General features: G+C 40.5%; 1 protein-coding gene across 1 annotated transcript in view; it reads left to right on the top strand.

The window, feature by feature from the left end:
• Window positions 1-26,664, top strand: part of pdm3 (pou domain motif 3) — a 568,723-nt gene that overhangs the window by 458,078 nt on the left and 83,981 nt on the right. The window contains exon 5 of the mRNA XM_067140052.2: window positions 3,581-3,805. Within this exon, the coding sequence (XP_066996153.2) occupies window positions 3,581-3,805 (225 nt within the window). The remainder of the gene's footprint in view (window positions 1-3,580; window positions 3,806-26,664) is intronic.

Here is a 26,664-nt window from a genome sequence, read left to right as displayed (position 1 = left end):
CACACAGTATCAGTTATATTTTCATCTGTCGTTCATTCTGTACATGACCTTGTTCCTGAATATCGTGGCTTTCAGAAAGTGCACTGAAGGCGGATCCAAGCCAATTGGAAAGTTCGTATAAAGTTGACGAAATGGCTACCTCGTTAAGGAACCTGCAACATTATATCGTCGAGGGTAACGTCAGCGATCCGTGCATCGTCACAGATGACGAGACGTGGATGCACCACTACGAACTAGAATCGAAAAGGGGTGGTATTGTATATCGAATCTCCTGATTATCAACATGCAATAAGTGTCAGATGGCCGTAAGTATTATGCTGACCATCTTTTGGTGTAGTCATGTTGTATTTCGTACTCATTTCAAGAAGCATGACGTGAAAATAACTTCAGCTATCAGCCAAGAAAACATTGCGCTGGAATTCTAGGCCTCATATAGCCCGCACCACACATGTTGCGCTCGTCTCCCGGCGTTTGAATCCCACCCGACATACCATCATCTGTTAGGGAACTAAAACATCATCTACAGTGCCTCGAACAGCACGTCAGTTTCTAACGCTTTGTTGTAGGAGAGCTGATGGTGAGCTGTGACGTTCAGTCCGTTTGATCAAAATAGATCATTACAAGGAAAAGTTAGGGAACGTTCGTGAAACTACATTAACATGTAAGCTACATATTGTCTCATCTTGCACTGTTGTACAAAGTATTACGTGAACTTACCTTCTGACGTATCTACATTATTCAGAAATACATACATATTAAACACTAGTTTATAAGTACGTATTTATTGTTATCCAAAGCACTCTCTTTTGGATTAGCTATCCTTTGAAATTTACAATACAGTCGTAAGTCAACATAAAGCTGAACTATCATATCGTCGCTTAAGAATCAGTACCGCAATGGCATTCCTGTTCGTTATTTTCCTTAAGGCTGGTCACGCTTCCCAGCCCCATACGGATATGCAGTCCATCAGAACAATTTTCGTCGTGTTCATTTTCCAATGCGTGCCTATAAAGGAAAATGAAACTTACATCGTCGTTGCTCTTAGAATAAAACTACTATTTGGCAATATTTCAGCTTAGAGCTCTGACCAGAAAGGTTTTGTCACCTAAGGTTAAATATTGCATGAATTCTATCAACGAATATTTGTTCTAACAGGGGAAGGGCGCGTACCGGGGATTCGCGGATCTTACGTAAACTTTCTACACAAGTTAAATGAGCCAAGAATAACACAACGGCCAAAAAATGTATTTCGGAAATTAACTTAAGCGACCTAGAGAAATTGTTAAAGTTCGTATGTCTGAATTGGTTACGCAGAACTGCGGCGCGTGTTGGGTTCACTTGTGGAGGGACCGCGCCACTCATCTTTCTTATTCCGTTAGTATTGCGTAACACGTCGCGGATATGATGATGCGGCATTAAGAGAAATAATTTAATTCCTGCATTGATTGTGGGTTAATAAAGGCAATAGAATATGATTGTTATTGTAAAAATAAAGGTTAATCAGTATAACATGGGACGTTACACACGAAAGCAAGTTTTGTCACCTAAGGTTAAATATTGCATGAATTCTATCAACGAATATTTGTTCTAACAAGGGAAGGGCGCGTACTGGGGATTCCTTATAGTTTCTGCAAAAATAATGCTCAAAGGCTCCCGGGTTTTGGACAAGTACTGGCTTCGATACCAGGCGTTATTGCCACATGGGACGAAAACCAACGACAGTTGGTCGTATGTTAGAGATTGAATTTTCACGACAGATAATCTACGTACAAAGCTTTCCCATACTCTAAAACCGAACACATCTATTAGTAGCCAGTAAGGTGTGGCACCAGGAGGAATCATCATCACCTGCACGATATCTTCATTTTGTGTAGATTTATTCCCAAAAAAGGAATTCAGAATGAGCGCAACTTTACCGGACGGTATATTTTGCTTGAATACGCCATTAAACCATTCTTTTACTTGTATTGATCCCATTCTTTCCGCATTTTGAGCAACCATCAAGAATATTTTCGCGTGAAAGCACGTTCTTTTTCACCGTCTTACGAAACACACCTTTCGACTCTCTTAAAGTGATGCATAAAAGCCCCATAAGTTCGCCACCTGCGGTAACTTTCAGCACTGTGGTGTAACTCTGTGTGGTGCGCCCCTTGCGGTAACTCTCAGCATTGTGGTGTAACTGTATGTGATGGACACCACAGATTGCACCGCGGTGTAACTTATTTTCCCCTTTGAAAGTCTATGTCCTTCCCGTACACATGTTTAGACTGAACCCACTCTGATCACTGTTACACACGCTTTCGGGGCCGTAGGACTCTACGTCTTCTACGAATATTTCTGTTGCTACCATGGTTTCTACTTCTTTGTTGATCTGCTTTTTCGTCGTTACAGACGTTATTTGTCGCGAAACAGTACCATTGCGTTTCTTAAAGTCATGTACTCACGCGTGGCATGCTTTAAACCACGTGCATTGTTCTTCATGAACAACTTGCTTAGCCCACTGCTGGATGGTCACCTCGCGAATTATTTCATTATTTTGATGGGCAAAATCGATTTTGTTTTTATGACAGTACGTGCTTTTGCCCTCAATTTTTCAAGGCGTGTCCCACCGTTCTTTAAATGATTTTCATATAAATATATATATTTTTGCTTTTGACACAATGGAAATTTTGTTTCAACGACGAAAGGGAAACCGTGCCCCGCTTACCACTTCTCCAATATTGAACAGCCTTCCTTTATAAGCGTATGCCAGCGTGGCCTCAAATCAGGTGTTGGACAGTGCGAGTTGCGGGTAGGGTATGGAGTAGCGGCCCCTCGACAAGTGAACCTAGCACACGGTGGCAGTACTGCGTAGCCAAGAGCGCCATTTCAAACATACAAAAGTTTACTCTTACTCTTTAATTTCCGAAGGAAGTATTTTGACCAGTGTGTTATTCTTGACTCTTTTAACTTGTGTGCAAAATTTATGTAAGTTCGGCGGTACATGCCCTTACGTTGTAAGTGATACATGTGCTGGGGGTCAGTATTTATTCCATCAACATTGCCACATGACGGTATTTCGAGACGCAACGACGATATAGGACTGCGTAAATAGGTCATGCAAGCATACATCCTTACAGTACAGTACAGTAAGGTTCATTTTCCTTTACACGTAACCAGAGGGAAATTAACATAACGAAAATTGTTCTAATGAACTGCATATCCATACGTGGCTGGGAGGAGTGGCCAGTCTTAAAGAACATAATTGATAGGAAGAGCTTTGTCAGATCGGCGGTATTGTTCCTTAAGAGACGATATTGCACAATCAGATTGTACGGTGATGTACCTGTACAGTTATCTGAGTGTTGCCTACTAATTCATCTACATTCCAGGTATACTATCTTACTTTATCAACTTCACTTTATGTATAGCGATAACTTAAATTCAGTTCAATATTAAATAATATTGAACCAAGTAAATTACTTATAATTCTTCCCATTTTGGCTCTCCTTGACGGAGCTATCATACCTCTTTGACATGTAGATTATATTCAGCTAAAAGAGGAGCAGCTAAAATCAAACAGTGAATTCCTTCTTTGCAGGCACCATTCCAACGTCGGGAGCAACTGCATCTCCAGCTCATTCAGTGGGCAACTTGCTCTCGTCAGCGGCGGCCGCTGCAGCAGCCGCAGCTAGCCAACAGCAGTCAGGTTTACCTCAGTTGCTAGCAGCTCCTCAACCAGCTGCAATGCCACAGTTTATTTTAGCATCTGGTCAGTTGGTACAAGGAATTCAGGGTGCTCAGTTGCTTATACCAACGTCACAAGGTGGGTACTAACATTATTCTTACATATACGGATAGTCAAATATTCTAATACACTGTCCTCAACAATTACCTAAATTATTATTCATACAAAAGTGCTTGTTCCTTTCGTCCGCGGTATCATCATCATTCCTTCTCGATAAATATATTATTGTAGGCCCACTATTTTCAGTTCTAAGCATGCGTAACCGCATGGCACCCTTATAAAGAGATGGTATTATAGTTCATCTATGAGCAAGGTAGGTCTAAATGAAGACCGAAGTTGAATCTGGTGTAATGGCAAGGTGGAAGTGTCTACAGCTCGTCACAGAATATGTTTCATGTAGATTTGTTGGATATGACGATCAACATATACATGACAGTTGTGAGGGCTAGCAATTCTCCGTTTATCGTCATCTTCTGGTTTATACCATCTTACAACGTCGTAGGCTCGGATATGAGAACAACCACACGTCTGCTTTGAGTCTTGCATGTCCACACGTCGTACTTCAAATTTGCTCAGATCAGTTTTATAGGCTGACTGAGGGACAATAATTATTGTACGAGATGATCGACCTTCTTTTCGTCAGAATAGGTTTAATTTTCATGGTTAACGGGAATATCTCACTCCTTCGTTGAACAATTCATCTTGCGGTTCCACGATGAAACAGTCTGTGCTTTTCGGATTCACTATCTGCTTTGTTTCCTTAGAACCTAGCATTTTCCTAAACTGTGCAGGAATGTTAAGATGAACACACAATTCATAAGTTCTTACGTGCCTCAAACTTGGCCCTTTTCCCATTCACAGTTAAAGGGACGGGGCGTCAGATCGTTAGTTAGACTGTGTTGGATTTAATAAATAAGTCATCGTTTTAACTAATTCAGTCCCCTACTATAGTGTGCCTCAAACAGATTTCATGGACTTTCAGTAAGAGTTCGATTATGGTACTTCATTTTACATCCGATGACTTAGTTGTCAGAACTGTTTAAACAACAGGCATCATCACAATCATCATCATCATCATCGTCATCATCATCTTCCTTCTACTTATATTCTTAACTGTGAGGATCTTCAGTCTGTCGATACAAATTCAATATAACATACATTTAGAAAATGCCTGAAAAGTTGCCATGATAATTTTTTCAGGTATAATTTGTTAATAAATGCTGGTATATTTTTCAGGTATAATCTGTATAATCTATTACCTCACAGTTACAAATTAACTAAGTAGAAACTGAAGATAAATGGCTTCCATTATAACAACGAAACCACTTCTGTTTACAACATACCCCTTGCTTTACAGCGCAATGAGACCCATATCTGCCATTTAACTTCTGCATGACAGATACTCCACACATGTCATCGCAAATCATCCTAGCGGCATACTTCATTAGTCTGTAGTAAACTTCCAAAGATATTAGTTACATTTTATAAAGTAATAAGTGATTGGTTTCGTGCGTTACAAGATTGGTCGTTTATCGGCCACCTGTTGAATATAGTATTTACATCGCCCGCGGATTCTTAGAAGCTGGTTATGCCGGAAGAGTTAGGATGGATTTCGTGTGTAGTTTTCTGGTGTGCGAGTACCAACATATCATTTTTTTAAATTGTGACAAAACTCACAGAAAAAGCAACCGAATCTTGCAATCCAATGATGGTAGAAGGCTTCTGACACTTTTTTTAGCTGTTATATCTTCAAGGGGTATTACTTCCAACCATCCAGGATGTGAATACTATATTATGCATGCACCCAGGAAAAAGGGAAAGTGAAATAATTTCGGAACTGGATTATACAAAAATCGGAAAATCGAGTAGGCCTACTAAGTAACCGCTGCTCATCCCGAAGGCCTGCAGATTACGGGGTGTCCTGTGGTCAGCACGACGAGACTTCACGGCCGTTATTCTTGGTTCTCTAGATCGGGGCCGCCATCTCACCGTCAGATATCTCCTTAAGTGTAATCACGTAGGCTGGGTGGACCTCGAACCAGCCCTCAGTTCCAGTAAAAATCACTGATCTGGTCGGGAATCGTACCTAGGGCCTCCGGGTAAGAGGCAGGCACGCTACCCTAAAACCGCGGGGTCAGCTAAGTTCATATAATACCTGAAGAAATTTTTCGAGACGCTTGCGCTGAAGTAAGTCCTGTGCATGTAACACTATTTAATATCTTCAATAAACCACAATTCACAAACTTATTTCAGAAAGCTATTGATTTTGGAGCAAAACATGGTAATGTTGACGCGGTTGACCTTTTAATTGACCTTAGAACATCATGCACCTGTAAGGCCTTAGCTGTCGTGATTAGGGAGGAAATAATGCCAGAAATATTAAAAACCTATACCCTCGACGCCATAACAGCTGTCTGAGTTGGTGCGACGTGAAATGAAAAGCCTTCACACAGGGATTTTATGATTGGAGAAACGCAATAAGTTAAGAGTCCTTAACTGACTGAATTATTTTTCACTGATTTCAGTTTCAGTTAGAAAATTTTTATAGCAAAAGACTCAGAGAGGCATAAGGAAGACATTAATTAATATCGAGTCCCGGTGCAATAACTGGCACAGGAATTGCCTATATGGGCACGCTAGGCAGATTCAGTGATATGGGCACGCTAGGCAGATTCAGTGATGATATACACATTCCATTTCATCATCATCATCATCATCATCTGTTTACCCTCCAGGTTCGGTTTTTCCCTCGGACTTAGCGAGGGATCCCACCTCTACCGCCTCAAGGGCAGTGTCCTGGAGCTTCAGACTCTTGGTCGGGGGATACAACTGGGGAGTATGACCAGTACCTCGCCCAGGCGGCCTCACCTGCTATGCTGAACAGAGGCCTTGTGGAGGGATGGGAAGATTGGAAGGGATATGCAAGGAAGAGGGAAGGAAGCGGCCGTGGCCTTAAGTTAGGTACCATCCCGGCATTCGCCTGGAGGAGAAGTGGGAAACCACGGAAAACCACTTCCAGGATGGCTGAGGTGGGAATCGAACCCACCTCTACTCAGTTGACCTCCCGAGGCTGAGTGGACCCCGTTCCAGCCCTCGTACCACTTTTCAAATTTCGTGGCAGAGCCGGGAATCGAACCCGGGCCTCCGGGGGGTGGAAGCTAATCACGCTAACCACTACACCACAGAGGCGGACCCATTTCAACCCCTGATAATTATATTGTGACAAAAGGGCACTAAATAGAAAGACATGTCGTGGAGACTAATAGACTCACGTGATGCTCCACACATTGAGCTACTCAACACATATCACTTGGCAAAACGACAACACAACACCAAGCACTAAACAACGAAAACTATCAACACTGCATCATAACGACACTCTCTCGACTTTCATTCCAAAACCTCCCCTTGTTTATGGCGAGTCTTCTTGTATATACCTCGTGATGAAGTTCTAATATCTCTGGATTGCAGTCAGAATAGGAATGTTCTAGTTTCTCATTCCAGAAAATCCACAGAGACACCAGACGAAAAGCAGAGTACAAGTAGAGGCCGTCACATGCCCTCAAGCCAGCTGGGAGTTTCCTGGCCTGACTCATTCATCTCTTTCAGGAGAGGGGCTTATGAAATACATCTTGTTTAATCAATGCTTATGTGACATGGAATATTAGCATTAGAATGAATTAGTAGCTGAACATGTAGCTGCGATAGAGAGTTATTTAGATATAAAAATATCTTTATACACAGAGTGCCAACGGCCGTAGCCGTGTTGAAACACCGGGTCCTGTGAGATCTCAGAAGTTAAGCAACATTGGGTGTGGTCAAGATTTGGATGGGTTGCCACGCGCTGTTGGTGGGGGTAAGGGAATGGAGGAGCGAGGAGGAACAGGCCACACTACCGTACGTAAACTCCGGCTCAGGCACACCTTTGCGGAGGTTCGGACCTGCCTTCGGGCAGAATATACCCTTACCTTACTTATATACAGTAGAGTACAATCAACGAACTAAACAACGTTTATGTAATCTAGGAACTCGCCACATACATTATTGGCACCTGTTTTTGAAATCAGCCTAACGGTTTGTTTCATTTTCATGAAATAGTGGAAGACAAATATCCAATGTGTGTACCTGTCAGTAGAGTAATGCACTTTCATATTCCTTCATGACAGAACTTTATTTCTTCATACTCAGTTAAGTTATACGCTTTGTTCAGAGTAACATTTTATGTCACTCTTTGAAACTAACTACTTTTCAAATTGATGGGTAATTTGTTGAATAATTTAATTCCTGTATAACGTCGCTGCCGGGACATAACTTCCTATGTGAAATATTTTAGCTTAGAAGTTTGGCCGGTATGGTTCTGTCATCTAAGGTGCAATATTGTGTGAATACGGTCAAGGCATTCTCGCTCTTCATAATGTACGTGCTGCGGGTCAGTATACCTCCAAATATATTATCACATAGGAGGTTTTGTCCCGGCAACGACGATAAGTTACTTGAGGTTCTTTTGCATTATCTGTAACATGTCTTCTGAAGAAGTGTCAAGATAGAATTACTGAAGAACAGTTCACCATTCTCACCTATGTCTATATGTAATACCGTACTTGTTGTACATTGATCTCAACTTGACGTCATTATAGTTTCTCTTCTTGCAAATTGCTGATATTCTTATATGTCATTAAACTGATGAGAGAATAGCATTACACCGAGGTTAGAATATTACCATTCTGAAGTAGATCAATAGGCCTGCATCATAAATAGATGAAAAATTGCATTTTTATGGTCTTCCTGTTAAATAACATCCCATCATAAAAGGCTAGACATTACTTACAGCTCAAACAATAAAGAATGTATTATATAGGAACATTTTGCACTTGTCATAAAAGACGCCATATGTGAGATGGCCGTGCGGTTAGGGGCGTGCAGCTGTGAGCTTGCATGCGGGAGATAGTGGGTTCGAACCCCATTGTTGGCATCTCTGAAGATATTTTTCCGTGGTTTCCTATTTTCACACCAGGCACCATTTTCAAACCTTAATTAAGGCCACGGCCGCTCCCTTCCCACTCCGAGCCCTTTCCTATCCCATCGTCACCATAAGACCTATCTGTGTCGGTGCGACGTAAAACAAATTGTAGGAAAAAGACGTCATATGAATTTTATCATGTTTAAAAAATATAAGTAACGGTGCTAGATTAAAGTTCTTACTCATCAGCATCATCATTTAATATGTTCTCATTCCCCTTCCTGACGGGGAGGTGCGGGCCACCTAGAACGTAACGCGCTCTTTCTTTCTCTCTCTCGCTCTCTGGCCAGGAGATTCGGGCAGGTTGGGAGGAGTGAAGGATTAACGAGGTGGTTAAAGGATATCTGTGGGCAGTGAGGAGATGGGAGTGGGTATGCGGCTTCTTGGCAAATTATTTGTTAAATTGTTTCAGGTTAGTTAAATTTAGTAATTTCTCTTTTTTTGTGCTGAATATTTTGGGAAGAATATGAGGTAAGCGAATGGAAGTTGGAAGTATGAAGGATGGACTAGCTTTTTTATTTGTTGTGTGATGGTGGTGAATGGTTTTGGATGATAAGGATATAGGGTAAGAGATTGGACGTGGGAGGTATGAATGGGTGATCATTCTTCTTCTTCTGCTTCCCACCCACCAACCAGAGTCCCGTCAGCTGATCACCATAAAGATGATGAAAATATCCCTCCACGCCCACCCAAATTACGCACATGCTTTAAAACAAAATATAAATGGCTGTAGGAGATGATGTTAATATGGCGGTTGCTGAGGGGAAGTATGGGGGCTTAAATACCGTATTGCAGAAGGGGCAGGTGTCTGGGTGGAGGGAGTAGTTGTCTATACCAGAGTTTCAAATGTGTGAGAGTGAAATGTGTATACAGTCCTGAGTGTGATATCCGAAAATGCAGATTCAAAGTACGGTTAGCTGCTGCCTGTAAATGAGCGAGTACCAGGGGGCTTAGGAATGGATTACACGACAATTGTAATAAATCGCATCATATCGGTGGGGGAATAATGAGCTTGTTGGAGTGGTGGGCTTGTCGATGGTATGCATGGGCGCTACTACTTGTGGTTTGTCTCCGTGAGAGGTAGGGCGGGCTTTGCAACGCCTCGAGTAAGTTGCGGGTTGATCTCCCTCCACCTGGGGAGGGCTGGGATACGTTAGAGCATTTAGAGATGTGGTGATGCTGGGCACAGTGACCTCAGACAAGATGTTCAGCCTTCCACTGAAATGTGGTATGTCTATTGGAAGACAATCAACGCTCACAGCTGTAGTGCAAATGCACGAGAGGCTTCCACTTTGTGGTGGTGGAGATGAACTGAATAAGTTGTGCCTCGGTGGTGGCGGTAGAATTCGAAGTAGTGGCTGTGAGAGGGATTGGATTGGTTTACGAGAGCCCTGTTGATTTAGTTAACTTACGGGCTACGTCGTCTCCGCTGACTTTAATTATTACGCCATTTGATGTTTGACGGATGTCAGCTACTTCCTCCCTCCTCAAACTGTAACTGAGAAGTGTAGTGAAGATCTTGGACTGTGAACTCGACTGTGGGGTTTAAGAGGAGGTAGAGATGCGTGCCTTCTGGAGCTGACTGAAGAGAATGGGGGGCGTTGAGTCAGGGCGAAGTGTTTCCGATACTGGGAGTTCAGATGAAGCAAAGGTGATTGAAGGGGTGGGAGGACGCATATCTGCCATAGGTAGATCTTCAGCTGATGAAATGGCCAGAGCTGCTGCCACCAAAGAATCCACGGCGAGGTGAAGTGCAGCGGGTTCTGCGTCAGGGGGGAAGCTGTGGTGCCGTGCGTTTGTATTGAACCCACGACTCGTAGCGCTGGGGTCCCTGTACCTAAGAGAGATAGCGAGCGTATTATGAAGAGTTGTTATGGGTGGACATGAGAGCGGTGTCCGGCTCCATGGCTAAATGGTTAGCGTGCTGGCCTTTGGTCACAGGGGTCCCAGGTTCGATTCCCTGCACGGTCGGGAATTTTAACATTAATTGGTTAACTTCGCTGGCACGGGGGCTGGGTGTATGTGTCGTCTTCATCATCAACTCATCCTCATTACGACGCGCAGGTCGCCTACGGGTGTCAAAAAAGACCTGCATCTGGCAAGCCGAACTTGTCCTCGGACACTCCCGGCACTAAAAGCCATACGCCATGTCATTTCATCAGAGCAGTGTGATAAACAACAGCTTCGGTATTAGCGGTGGTGGTGGTGGCGGGGATAGAAGTGAGCGGGTAGTACGGTCAGTGTGGGTACATGGTGAGTAAAGGCGTTGACTGGTAGAGGGGAGTTTAGAGTGATCCTCGAATTGAGGAGAATTGCCCTAAAGTGGAGATTGGAACCTTAAAGTGAGGGGATCAACCCGAAAGAAATGGAGATACCACCCTCGAAGTGAGGTATTACACCTAGGCCCCAAGCTGAAATGGGGTTTTAACCTGAAGCGATATAAATGAATACGACTAAGCCCCGATGGACTGGCCAGTCCACCTAGCTGATCACTTTTTCAAGTGGCAATGAACTACTGTGACAGAATTCGGCGTTAGAGTGCTCGTTGAACTATAGCGATGTAGTTACAACGTTTACCAACAGGGGTGCTTATTACAACATAAGATGCCACAAACACGCAGCTCGCACACACACAAGCACAGGGGATTAGGACCGGCCGGACTCTCGGACTCGCGCCCCATTAGTCACCTAGTGGACTTCAGTTGATCAACCCTTAATTTATTTTATTTGTCTTTTTATCTTCAAATGTTTAATATATATCAGTTCGACACACCAGTACAAGAAATATGATACAAAAAATACATAATTGAATGAAATGGCCAGTGTCGGATATAAAGTACGCAACATATATAATTTAAAATAATAATAATATAGACAACAATGTAAGTTTAGCAAAAATATTGAATATTTGCATTTAAAATAACCCGTAATAAATTGAAATAAAAATAAGAAAATACGGTGATGTTTAAAGCGATAAAGATAAAATGCCAATCAAAGTAAATTTATGTCTGATCAACTGACATCCACTAGGTGACTAATGGGTAAGAGTCCAGCCGGTCCTAATCCTTTGCGCCGGTGTGTTAGTGTGCGTGCGAGCTGCGTGTTTGTCAGTGCACCTGATCCTTACCCAGCCGCACTTCTTTTTTGATAACAGTATAGTGTTGTGATTATGATCCTTATAGTATTCATTGCTGTCTGTTTACAGGCATAGCAACACAGACTATCCTGACTATTCCAGTGAATCATGTAACGGGTGGTCAGATGGTGAATCTGGCTCTCAGCAATGGTCAGGTGGTTACAACCACTTTGGCTAACCTGCAAACACTAGCACAACCACACCATCTCCTTACTCCAGCATCGGCTGCTGGGAATGGTAAGTATTATTCCATGGAGTTCACAAAGAGTTGCATATACTCTTATGAATGTGCTGTTTGTTATAACATATTTCTCAGGATTGATGAATCAGGAGTCCTATTACATAAGTTAAATAAATGTTCATGTAGATATTTTTGATGACTTCTGAAACAAGTGCTAGAAAAATTTTAAGAGGTCCCTTAAATAACGTTGTAAGCGCTACTCAGCAAATTGTTTGGAAATATATAAAACTGTCACAAATACTTAGTCATCATAACCACAATGAAATTTACGACACACGCATTGAAATGCCTACAAAAATGAACATAATGTTAAGAAATAAATGGGTTTTCAACATGAATTTAATGGAACAATATTGCTTATCTACGTATGCATTCATCATTACAGTGAAATGCAAATTGAAAGTGCTCTGCAGTAAGGACACTATTGTTTAAAAACATACATAGCCTAATATTAATACACCATAACACTGTCCGGCTCCTTGACTGAATGGCAGCGCAGTGCTCTTCGGTTAAGAGGGCCCCGGGTTCGATTCCCGACTGGATCGGAGATTTTAACCTTAAATAGTTAATTCCGTTGGCTTGGGGACTAGGTGTTTGTGCTGTTACCTACATCCCTGCAACGCACACACCACATCATCCTGCACGACAGTAACACGCAGTTATCTATACACGGCAGATGCCACCGACCCTCGTTGGAGGGTCTGCTTTAAAAGGGCTACACCCGGCTAGAAATAGCCGCGCGAAATTAAAAATAATACATAACATTACCTGATTATCACTCACAAAATATGAATTTATTTAAATAAATACGCCTATATGAAACATAGGAAGTGCGGATAACCTAAACAATATTATTCCACTTATCAGGTTAGGTGCTGATTTCTCATTTTGGACAAATTCATTCCTGCTTCTATGTGATTTTGCACAAATGAGTATCTTCCTTTATTATCCTTCCTTTCGTTCACATTTCCTGTTTTCTTCTGAGTTTGTTTAAATTCTGAAGTATGCCTGGAGACAAAGATGTTGCAATTATCTCCTCCATCTTGTCATCAAATCCAACATCATTCCATAGAGGAATAGTGTATTTCTTTGCCAGTGTGAGATTAGCTCTTGCAAAATCATTCTTTAAACATAAGTATGATAGCCACTTTCCCATGTAAACTTGGTAGAGTATGGGCAGAACGGACACAAATGACCAGTGTGACAACTCCCTCTGAATTAACAAGTTAACAGGCACGGGGTGGATGTTCTCTGCCGCCTGCAGCGTTGCTGTCGATCTGAAAGCAAGTAGGCGAGCCGTTTAGTCGGCTTAAAGCGGAAATGTGTAAACATTTTCCGATCTTTTCCGGTAGTTGTACATGCGTGAAATAGCCTATCTGCGTTAACATTTTGTGAACTGAATAGTGAATGTATTTAAATATTAATTAATGTCGCATATGAATATGCCTACAACTTGCAATGTCCTGGGTTGCAAGTCGGGTTACAATAAGCAGTCGAATGAAAACAAGGCATTTCTTTTCATCCCTACTGTATCCTCCAAAATGCCAAAATCGTAAGTACAGCTCAGAAAGGAATAACGCAGCAAGTTTACCTTTGGTCAGCCACCATTATCTAGCTGGGAAGATAGTTTCTTTCAGCAAATCAAAGCGAATGTAATTTATCGTTTCTGTGGATATATTGTTAAACATGCAAGCGAAGTGACCGACTGTACACCATTCTCTGCAAGACAATTCATAGGAGGCAAATGGCAGCCCTAACAAATCTACAAGAATATAGCTATCATCCAGCTGTCTCATTTACCCATCGTCCGGCTCAATGACTAGACGGGCAGCATGGTGGCCTTTCGTCCAAGGGGTCCCGCGTTCGATTGCCGGTCAGGTCGGGGATTTAAAATTCCATTGCTTAATTATCCTGGCTCGGGGGCGGGATGTGTATGCCGTCTTCAACATTAGAATTAATCATAGGTAGGACCCTATGTTCACAGACGCAGAGATTTCCTATATGGCGCCAACTCGAAAGACCTGCACCCAGACTCTCCGGAGGCCATACGCTATTTACCCATCAAATGAATAATTGTTCTTGATGTTTTCTCATGTAGAGGAAATTGTTGTGAGAAACATGAGTGAGTTTCTTAATACTTGAAGAATGCCTGATAGCTAACCTATAATCATGGGCGTCAGTAGGGGGGGGGGGGGGGAAGGGAATGGGGGGGCGTGTCCTCCTCCAGAATGCCTTATGGCATCATTATTTTTTGGTACTCTTTGTCTCTGTAAACCTGCAGTTTCAGGAAGACTACAAAATATAAATATAATTAATTCATTGGTAATATTATAGACTACCGTATAGTTTAAGCTATTAAATAAGAATCTTTGTGTTTGGAATTAGGTTGAGTACCCTCTCCCCCTAATATAATTCCTGGTGACGTCCCTGCCTATAATGGCTGTTTCTCATGGTCTAGGTTGCTGTAATGAACATGTTCAGTACTTGATTCCAAAATTAATTTTCTCCTACATAATTTGCCGTCTCTGTTTCCGAATAAAGGTAGAATGGAAAGAAATGGTAGCTTGTACGACCGCAAAACATACCCAGAAAATGTCCAAGGTGTCCAGTTAACTGACTGCTACGGTGAAGTGATAGTAAGATTCGTAATTAAGTTGATCATGTTAACATTCGAATTAAGTAGTTAAATAGTATTACATGTGTATGACATATGTATTTATAATAATCATGTTGCAGCCCGAAGAGGTTTAACATGTTTATTACGATGTATTGCGTAGCATGTAAACTAAACAGATGGCGTTTTTGTGTGGTATTTTTCACAGATTTCTTTCAAAGGAGGTACCGGTAAGTAACACTGTACCGGTACCATACTTTGCATCGAACAAGTACGCTGTATATTATTTTCTATTCGTTCTAATATGGGTGGGGTTCAAAATCGCTCTCAGGCGCTTGCCTACTCTTTACGCCTTGTGTTCGGCGTGGATCAACGTGAGTGCTGTGTGTAGATGACGGAGGATCTATGAACAGTTGTTGTGAGCCTTATATATTTATGACTTGTATGTGACCACAGCGTATCAATTAGTGTACTCATGTGTCGATATATGTGATATTCTATTAAAATATCAGCAGTATTAGCAAATACAGTATAGACAATACTGAACACTTCCGCATTCTCCCGTACTAAACTGAGAGACACGTTGACAGTGGCCCACCTGGCGGCCCGGCCTTAAACGTCAGGCGGCAAGATTGAAACTACAGAAGTTGCATGTTAAAACTGATAATGGTTTTTACCTTGTTCTACTATGAAAGTTGAATGTTAATACTGATAGAAATCATGAAACTTAATAATGCTTTCGTTTTGTCCGAATCCCAGGCTAAATGATCAGCACTGAGGCCTTCGGTTCTGAAGGTCCCCGGTTCGATTCCCGGTCGGATCGGGGATTTTAATCGCGTCTAATTAATTATTCTCGCTCGGGAACTGGGTGTTTAGATGCTTAAATGTTATTTTAACTGCCTAAAATGCACTCTCAGATAGGTTCTAAAGTATATGTATGCACTTTCAATTTTAAGTATTTCAATAGGCATCAATTAAACTAAAATGTTTATTTTGCTAAATTGATAATAACTCCTTAGGGGGAAATATGAAACAAGTTTCACTCACCTCTTTGCTGCAAGCGTCAGAGAATATAATTTTACCATCTGATATGAAATGGGGAAACTCCTGTAACTATTTTTTAATTAAGGAAGACTTGGAACCTGACACTTTGGGCATAATTCATCCTGTATAGTGTACTACTACACTCAGTTTCAAGGCCGTCACGCTAGATGTGCTGGCAATCAATGTCTTGCGATATCTCATAAAATGGCACGTATTCTGTATATTTTCTTTGGTATTAGAACGTTAATTTCGATAACTACAATTAACTGCATAGTAACAGCGGTCAACAAGAATGACGGTATCTTCAGATGCTCCAAATAAACAGTCCCCTTTACCGGTACCTCGGACATTGTTATATGAGAAGTATCGTGCGTAATTTCTCCAGCTGCACCCCTCGATTTTAAGAAACCAGAATTATGGGAGACGTGTATTCAGGAATTTTTATTTTATTTATTTATTTCATAAAGGGCACCTGAGCCATGGCTCATATAGGTGCAATACATATCTGATATACATGTAGCAGAATTAGGAGATAACACAAAATCTTAAATGTTTTACATGAGAATAAACGGAAAGTGAGTTAAATTCATTATAGAGGTACGATACATTTAACGTATACATATTACATAGTCAAGATAACTCAGATGTTCATAGCATCTTATGTAAATATTTTACAAGTTTCTGCTTAAATACAGTAAATGAAGCAGCCTGTCGAATATGTTCAGGAAGTGAGTTATAGACATGTGCTGAGCAGTACCATACAGATTTGTTGCCATGTTTAGTTGTGTTAATTAATTCAATGTGAATTTTATTGACACATCTTGTATTGTATGAATGTATGTCAGAGTTTGTCACACATAAGGTGTTGGAGTGAGCCAGATTATTTATCAATTTATAGACCATCACAGCTGAATCTTTCTGACGTAAAGCCTCAAGTGGAAGAACATTACAATGTTTGCATAGATAAGTTGTTGGTGGCAAGATAGGTAGCTTAAACATTATTTTTAATGTTCTCTTGTGTAGGATTTCAACAGTCTGAAATAGCTCTTTACTGCAACATGCCCAAATATGCACCATATAAAGTATATGACTTTGAATAAGAGCATAATAAATTTTTTTAGTAGAGTGTTAGTAAGTTTGATGTTCATCACACCACTTTGGAGATTCAACTTTAGGAGCTTGCCTTCAGGATTTCATCAGACCCAGAATACTTCCAGCTTTTAATGTGGACCATACTTCAGGATCTTGAGGAAGTTGGATGGATCACATGTATGATACCTTGGTCCATGGCTGTGATCAGTTGAAACATGTTGGATGCCTTACAGCTCTACGAGCAAAAATGCAGCTTTTCAGTTGCATGACACAATTAAACAAGAGAATATTTCTACCAGATCTGGAACAAATCAAAGCATTAAGGAGGTTTCCTACTCTTCAAAATGTTGTAGAGGCTTGAAGACTGTTGGTATGGTAACCATCTGAACAAATTTGTGCATAATTTATCAGAGAAATGTCAACTGATTCAAGAACTATTATGAAAGGAATGTCCATTAAAACTGGGGGCCCAGATCAGTTTTCAGCTGAATCATAGGAGATAGTCAACAAGAGACATCTCTTTTCAGATATGACCTTAAGTAATAACCTTAATAATAGTGACTAGCCTCTCGGTTCAAACTTTAGGAATTTACTGAAGCTCATCTGCAAGATGGAGAATGTCGTAAAATCAGATACGCTCAGATTGAGAAGGACACCCTTGTCGTTACTTTGACTTGTGAGATGCTTCAATGTATGGTCTGGGAGCTGTTCTGTTTCAACAAGTCAGTAATATCTTAAAGCCTGTGTCCTTAGCTTCGAGATCACTCAGTGACACAGAACAAAGGTATGCTCAGATCAAGAAGGAAGCCCTTGCCATTACTTGGGCTTGTGAGAAATTTGGCACATACCTATGTGTCAGATCTTCAAAATCGTGACAGACCATAAGCTATTGGTCCATCTTTTATCAACAAAGAACCTGATGGACATCCCTCCATTAATTCAGGGATTCAAAATGTGACTTATAACATCTAGTTTTGACATGAACTTGGAATTCAGCTGCACAGAGCAGATTGCCTGTCACATGCTCCTGTCAATGAGAATGAAGATAATGATCTTATAGAGCAGGTAGAGAGATATGTCAGCTTGCTTGCCAAGGACTACCAACCAGGTTCTCGGTTCAAATTTTGGAAATTGCTGGAGCTAAACTGCAAGATGGGGAAAGATTTTAAATCAAGCAACTGATTCCAGGAGTTTAGCCATGTTTATTAAAGACTTACCAACTGAAATACACCATTGGCATCCTTAATACCATGAGATGAATGTCATTGGAGGTCTTCTATGTTGAGGCTGACGGATTATTTTTCATTGCCATATGTGTCCAGAAGTTTTTATTCATGATGGATATATTGGCATTGTACGCTGTCTGGGACATGTGGGGTTAGCAGTCTTTTGGAAAGATCAGAGCCAAAGTTAATTGCTTTATTGAGCGATGTGGTATTTTTAACAAGCATCACCCTAAGTCAACTTACCTGATCATTGCTTTGGAAACATCTGTTGGTCCATGAGTCAAAGGTGGTATTGATTTCCTTGAGATTGACCAATATATATGCATCATCATTCTGAACTATTATTAGTTTTACATCGAACTAACTTGTTGCAAAACCTAAATGACAAGTGAACTCATCAACAAGTGCAAAATGGCTTTTGCTAGATTTGATACACCGATGGAGGTTTCCCCCGACTCGGGCAAGCAGTTTATCAGTGACAAATGGAGAAAATTTGCCCATGAGTACGGGTTCAAAACCACCACCAGTAGTGCACATTATCATCAGAGCAATGGGGAGGTAGAGAGAGAGGTTAAAACACTCAAACAACTGTTAGATAAGAATCTAACTGATCCATTTCTGGCAGTGTTGTACCAATCAACTGCAAATGCATTAGGTTGTAACCCTGCTGAACAATTAATGTGGCGTAAGCTATGAACATATTTTCCTCTGTTGCCATCAATGAGTTCTTATCTTGGGATTCATCCTGTCATCAACATCAGGCAAGTGACTATGACAAGCACCATCATTCCACTCCAGAGAATTTGGTTGAATCGGGTACTAGAGTCTTCAACACTGATGTCAGTTGGAAGGGACAGTTGAGGGATGAACTGATTCTTCCCATTCAGTCAATGTGGAGACTCCAGAAGGAACACTCCAACAAAATATACCCACTCCGAGAAGAGTAACCTTTGGTCAACCAGTCAGATCAGCCAGAGACATCTTTTTCGGGTCAACAAGATGTGGAGACCAGGTGATGTTCTATGTATGGAAGAGGATATAAAATGCCAGCCATGTTTCAGGACAGTCAGTGAACTTAAGAGGGGAGGTGTAGTGTTTTATAGTACTGCAGGAGCTTGCTTACTCTATTATGTGCTCTGTGTGCTTTGTGTGGATCAACGCGAGTGCTATATCTAGATGATAGAGGATCTATGAACAGTCTGTTGTTGTGAACCTCATAAGATTTGTACGTGATCACAGCGTATCAGTTAGTATAATCATATGCAGATATATGTATGAGTAATATTTTATTTTATCTTTATAATTGGCTTTATGACACACCAACACAGATACATCTCATGGCGACAATGGGATAGGAAAGGGCTAGGAGTGGGAAGGAAACGTCCATGGCATTTATTAAGGTACAGCCCCAGCATTTGCTTGGTGTGAAAATGGCAAACCATGGAAACCATCTTCAGGGCTGCCGACAGTGAGGCTCGAACCCACTGTCTCCCGAATGCAAGCTCACAGCTGCACGCCCCTAACCGTATGGCCAATTCACTCAGTAATAATATTCTATGGAAGTATCAGCAGTACTAGAATCTTCATTTCAATAACTACGAATCACTACAATGGGTACCAGGTCAGTAATGGATCTTGTTAATACTGAAACATCTGGTCACCATATTATCACATACAATATGCTAATGTGTTTCAGTAGACTGTCTGAAAATCATGTATGGTCACATCAGTAGCTGTCCTCTAGTATGTTGTGTGATCTGCTAAAATGGGTAACATCACTGCGCACTTGTATGAAATGGACTCGATGAGACTGTATTCATGATTTCCTGGTGTAACGTTGGCTTAGTGCTAGCAATAATTTAAAAAAAGTATCTGTCTGCTCTGGTGGCAATGATATGGGTAGTTTATTGCTACTAATTGGCAATATGATAGGACTGTATATCAACATTGAACACTCTGGTGTCATATGTTGTATTTGTTCATTTTAAAGAATCCCATTACCCTTACTAATGGATAAATGTTGGGCTGTACTCTGAGTGTCATGATTGATAACTCATCTACCTTGCAACCATTGAATTTGCTGAAAGGTGCTGACAATTTGACATTGTTCCAGGGTAGGTACAAGATGAAAGAAAACCAGGAAAAACAAGAGGGAAAGTTAATTTCAAAATCACAGTCCAATGTATATTTTATATAATAGAATAAAAAACACAGCACAACAAAAGAATAATTAGAGGATATGCCTTCAAAAGCCTACAAATTGGAAAAGCATAAATTCAAAGAACCATTAACATCATTAATCATTAATGGTATGATGTTAACCAGCCCAAATACAATCTATCACAGACTTCGAGAATATTTTCCCAAAAACCACTACAGATAAAGTTTGGAATATGAATTTACCCTCAAAAGCATGTATCTAAAACCTTAAACACACATATATTCACAAACAGGTAGAAATAATGTCGGACCATAGAAAAAGGAAAGGAAGGAAGCAAAGTCAAGCATGCAATGGGATGAAGCATCCTGCATAATTCATTTAATTCCTCTTTTTTTAAAGGAAGACAGTTAAGTAACTTGAGAAAGCATTGGTTGAATAGGTGAGTAATATTCACACACACTATTCTGCATTCAGTTACTTCTTACTGTTGAAAACATAATAGTCAAATGGAGAACGAGAGCTTGCAGCACTCGTAAACAGTTTGTAACCACTGAGGCGCCAAAGAGAGGCCCACCTACCCCTTCAGGGGAGGAATGAAAACATTTTTTGTAGTTGTAGTAGTAGTATCAAGGAACAGTTGGTGAATGCAGAGTGGGTCTTGGCCCACAAGTGGCCATGGCCCTACCATTGCTCTACACGTCTACATTTGGGAGACAGGACATGGCTGTCCCCAACCATTGGCTGTCCTGGGAATGGTTTCCCATTCTCCTGCACTAAGGCAAATGCTGGGACAGTTCCTAGTATAGGCCACAGCCATCAACTCCCTCACCTCCGTGCATCTCCTTCGTCATCACAAATTTCCTAGCCTGAGAGATGGCGTCACACTTCAGGGGAGGAATGAAAACATTTTAGTAGTAGTAGTAGAAGAAGAAGAAGAAGAAGTATCACATAACGTTGGTGGACGCAGAGTGGGTTTCGGCCCACAAGTGGCCATGGCTAGTCCATGGTCCAACAGCTCTGCACTCTGACTGGCCAACCGAGTAGAGGAGGGGTGGCAACGGTTCTACCGTGGCTCTACGCCTCTGTATTCAGATGATGGGACAGGGCTGACCCCAATCATCGGCTGTCCTGAGAATGGTTTTCCATTCCCCTGCACTAAAGTGAATGCCGGACAGTTCCTAGTATAGGCCACGGCCGCCACCCCCCTCACCTCCACAGAGCATCTCCTTTACCGTAACAAATTTCCTGGCCTGAGAGATGGCATGCTATCTAAGAGGCCCACCTCCCCCTTCATGGGAGGAATGAAAACATTTTAGTAGTAGTAGTAGTAGTAGTAGTAGTAGTAGTAGTAGTAGTAGTAGTAGTAGTAGTAGTAGTAGTAGTAGTCGTAGCTTCACAGAAGTGCCAAGTCTGAAGGACTGTGGGAAGTTAAGTCCCAAAATAAAGTAAATATTGCCTCTTTTGCTCACCATATATCACATAGAAGTCCCTGATGGCTGGGAAATAAAGCTGGCATGTGAAACATGCAGTCCAGCCCTCCAAACCATACCGGAGTTAAAACTGGATTGATTGACTTTTGGGTTAGGTGGGGCTTATATATAGGACATTGTTCAGAAAGAACTAGAAGAAGGTGGAGTCTTCAATTTCTTCTGGAAGAGTGGGTAATGATAAAGGTGATGCAGAGACAGGCTGAGTCAACAGGATGGTGATCAGTTATTAAGTGACAGCAGAAGGTAGCTGACAGGGGAGCTGCGAGACTGGAGCCAAGGAAAACAGCGTGAATGCAGACAAGGTAGTGTTTTTTGGGAACTACCGTATTCTAGGCGTACGTTACACTGCGGAATATGTTACCATTCTTCCACAAAGGCAATCTCCAACACTGGAGGAGTTAGGAGGTGCTATCCTAGCTGCATTTAATGAAATCTCTCTGGAATATGTGGATATTCAGTGTAAATTTTTATTATATGTGTCTATTAACTGATTCATCGGTCTGGAGGCTGATTGGGTGTATGGCAGCTTTGAAGAGAGAACGTTGAAGATGCTTTGTTTCTCATAGGGTATTGCAGACTGAATATTGAAAGGCTTTACAATATATTCTGTTCAGAACAAATAGGGGATCAGATAAGAACCAGACAGAAAGGAAAAAGACAAAATGCCACTGTGTGTATTGCTAGAATACCTCGTAAACCAGTATGATCATATCAGTAGCTGCCCTCTGGTATGTAACATGATCTTGTACAATGATCAGCATCACTACCCACCTGCATGATGTGGACTCAGTGAGTTCCTGGGGAATATCTCACCATTCTTCCATAAGGGAAATCTCCAAGCCAAGATGACAGGCCCATATTTATGCACGGGCAGCATGGGCCCAGGTCCAGAGGGCAAATGTTTAAACAAATTTACATACATCTTAAAATCAGGTGCTCTTGATTCATCTGGTTTTATTAGCAATACAAGCTGTAACAATAAAGTATAGCAAACATTCTGGACACATTCCTCACACATGGAAAAAGAAAATATGTTACATAGGCATGGGGTCAAGAAATAATATATTTGTATGTTAGAACTCATTTTCTACAATTCTACCTACAGTAGTACATTAATAATGGGAAGAACACAGGAACAGAAAGGCAGCTGGGATTGTTAAGATTTATGGGAATATATTAAAGACTGTGGGTTGGGATATAATTGCCGTATCAAAAGTACCCATTTGATTACTGTTTGCATGAAGGAGCTATACCAAATGACTGGAGACTTGAATTAGTAGTCATAATGTACAAGGGAAAAATGAGAAACATACAGTGGATAATTAGTGGCCAGTCAGCTTGACATGTGTTGTTCTTAAGCTCTCGGAAACCATTATTTCTGAATATATTATACAAGTTTGCAACAATACTAACTAGTTTGATGGAAGGCAGTTTGGGTTTAGGAAATGTTATACCAGTGAAGCTCAGCTTGTAGGATTCCAGTACAATATAGCACAAATTTTAGATTCAAGAGTTCAAATGACCTATCCAAAGTTTTTGATAGGGTAAATCATGGGAGATTACTAAAGAAAATGAGGGTTGTTGACTAGACAAACAAGTGGTTCAATGGGTGGCTAAAAATCTAGAAAATAGAACGCAGAGAATTAGAGTACATGAAGTGTTACCTGATCCTGTGATATTAAAGCGGGAGGTCGCACAGGGCAGTATTATTGGACCTTTATGTTTTCTGATATATATACGGTATATATATATATATATATATATATATATATATATATATATATATATATATAACTGTAAATGAAATGAGTAAAGAACTGAAATACCAGATATGGTATTTTGCAGATGATGTTATACTGTATAGGATAGTAAATGAGTTGCAGGATAGTGAGTGACAGCAGGGGGCCTTAGACAATATTTGAAATAGACAACAAACAATGGTATGATGGTAAACAGATTGAAAAGTTAAGTTGTAAGATTTACCAAGAGGGAAAGTCCTCTCAGTTTTAATTACTGTATTGCTGGGGTGCTGGTACCTCATGGAGAGCACTGTAAGTACCTAGGTGTTAATATAACGAATGATCTTCATTGAGATAATCATGATTGTGAGAGTATTTAAGTTGTAGTAAAAATGTAAAGGAGAGTGCATTTAAGTCCCTGACATGACTATAATTAGAGCATGGCTCTGGTGTATGGAACCCACACCAGGTCTACTTAATACAAGAACTGAGAAAGATCCAAATAAAAGCAGCGCAATTTATTGTGGGTGGTTTCTGACAAAGGAGTAGTGTTACAAAAATTTTGCAAACTATGAACTGGGTAGACTTGGGAGTAAGGTGACAAGATGCTCACCTATGTGGTATGTTTTGAGCTGTCTTAATGGCTTGGAATAATATTAGTAGACGAATAAACTTGAGCGGAGCTTTTAATAGTAGGAAAGGGCCGATGATCCCGATGTTAGTCCCCTTTAAACAACAAACATCAATCAAAAGTAGGAAATATCACAACATGAAGATTAAAAAAATGTAAACTTGTGTCCTCATCCCGAGGTGGTGCAGCTCATTTCAAGCAGACCCACAATTAAGGGGAGCTACGTGTACCATTTCAACCACATACCAACCCTCCCGTCATTCTTAAATTTCTGGCAGTCCTGGGAATCAAACCCAGGACCCCCAGCATGGCAGCTAATAGCACTAAATGTTCGCTATGGAGGCAGAAAATATGAAGATAAAGTTGTAATTCAAGAGGACAAATTGGGTCAAATATCCATATATAGGACAAATAGTAAGGGATTGGAATAACTTATCAAGGGATATGTTCGATAAATGACCAACTTCTTTGAAAACATTCAAGAAAAAGCTATGTAAACCATTGATAGGGAATCTGCAACCTGGGTGACAGCCCTCAATGAAGACCAATTGAATGTAACAGCATACCACATGAAACTCTTTCTTACATGAAATGTTCAAAATGCCCTCTGTTAGCATTGAAATGCTGACTGCCGTGATGTGATATTTAAGCACTTGACTTATGGGAAGATCTGTAATAATCTAGGAGGATAAATCGATGATAATGGAGGGCATTTTGAACAGATATTCATGTAAGAAGGAATTTCATGTTGTATGTTGGTATGTTCTGTTTCTGTGTGTTTCCCACTGTTAACGTACTGTCTAGAGTTGTAGAAAATGAGTTCTAGCATGGAAATAAAGTATTTCTGGACCCATGTCCATATATTATATTTTCTTCTTCCATCTCTGAGGAATGTGTACCTAAAATTTGGCTGTGCCTTATTTTTACAACCTGTGGAAATGACCTTACACTAGATTTGAAAAATGTAATTAGTGTGTCCACAATTATTGCAAAAGCAATTAGAAAATAAGATACCTAGGAGAATTCAGTGTTGTTGCAATGATAAATTGGACTTGGAATATTGGTACCAATATTGTGGCATATTATGTATATTTAGTAGTTTTGAGACTTTCTGCCTTCATTTTGTTTATCAAAAACCTTTTAATCATTTTTAATCAATTTTTTATTTTATGTTTACTGAATACATATCTGAAGTTAAGTACAAACAACTGGAGGTGTAAAAATATTCTCAGGCACAGGGGTAAAAAATACCTATATACAGGCTGCTGGATAAGTTGAAGGAGGTGCTATGTTAGCTAACATGTGTCTGCTGAGTGCATCCCAGGCATGTTTAAATGGACTTAGTTCTGGTCAGCAAGTTGACTTCTGCATTCACCCAATACTCTCCATTTTCAAAATTTTATCTACTTACCAAGCTCTATGTACATGAGCATTATAATTCATGAAAATAAACAAATCACAAATTTTCTAGCATGGAGTATGACAATAGGTCAGAGGATCTCATCTCCTTAATATAGAGCCATTAAATTTCCATTTTGAACAATTTGGAATCTCTTTTTTACCCAATACTATTCATTATCTGCATTGCCTATTCATCACCACCATATCTGAATGTATCTCCCATAAATGTGGGGTTATTTTATGTTCCACATTTTCTCAAAATTCAGACTCATCAATGATCGGACTTGGTACAGAATTGCAATTCATCAGAAAATTGAACTAGGTTCCATTCAGTAAATTCTCGTTAATTAAGTTCCAATGTCCATTTTAAATATGCTCTACATTCTTGTACTGTTAATGCTACCTTGGGCTTAACTAAATGGAGGTTGTCTTTACAAAGATAATTGCAAACACTGTAATGCTGACACTCTGTACCCTGTTGCTGCTTAAAGAGCACATGGTTATTGTCTTGTAATGTGCTGTTCATTTCAACAGATGTTAGCAACAGATAACAGTTTCCCTTATTGAAGTTGCTCATGGATGGCCTTGGTCTTGTCTTCATCATCTTCAAACATTTCTTGTCTGAAACTGATTCCAAAATCTGTAAAGTATACTTTGGTGCACTCTGATGTTGCAGCTACCTCCAGGGGATTTCTTATGCTTCTATCTGTCCTAACAGTCCACGATAGCAATTCTAGTAAATCATGCTCTTGAGGTTGTATACAACTTGCCCATAATTCTTACACTTGAACATTCACTAATCACGGATGACTAAAAGGGTAATCCTAATATGTAAAGATGAGGCACACATCCGTCTGATAACACTTATCACACTTATCATGTCATTGCATGTTCACATATATAAAACCTATTTTCCCCACTTCCCAGAGCAGTAGTACATGACTCTAAGTCATATTATCACTGACAACACATCCATCTAAACTATTTTCCATTATCCACTAATTGTTTTGAGGAGTATGTTTTGAAAATAACTGAATGATTAATGAAGAGGAGGTAAAGCCAATTGAAAAAACAAGAAAAAGTGGAGGTAACTTCAAGCTATACAAAAAAGGATACAGATTTATTTAGGAAAAGAAGTTCTG

The sequence above is a fragment of the Anabrus simplex genome, chromosome 2, assembly GCF_040414725.1.
Source record: "Anabrus simplex isolate iqAnaSimp1 chromosome 2, ASM4041472v1, whole genome shotgun sequence".
Lineage (NCBI taxonomy): Eukaryota > Metazoa > Arthropoda > Insecta > Orthoptera > Tettigoniidae > Anabrus > Anabrus simplex.
Note: the sequence above shows the minus strand (reverse complement) of the source record. Positions and strands in the feature narration are given on the sequence as shown.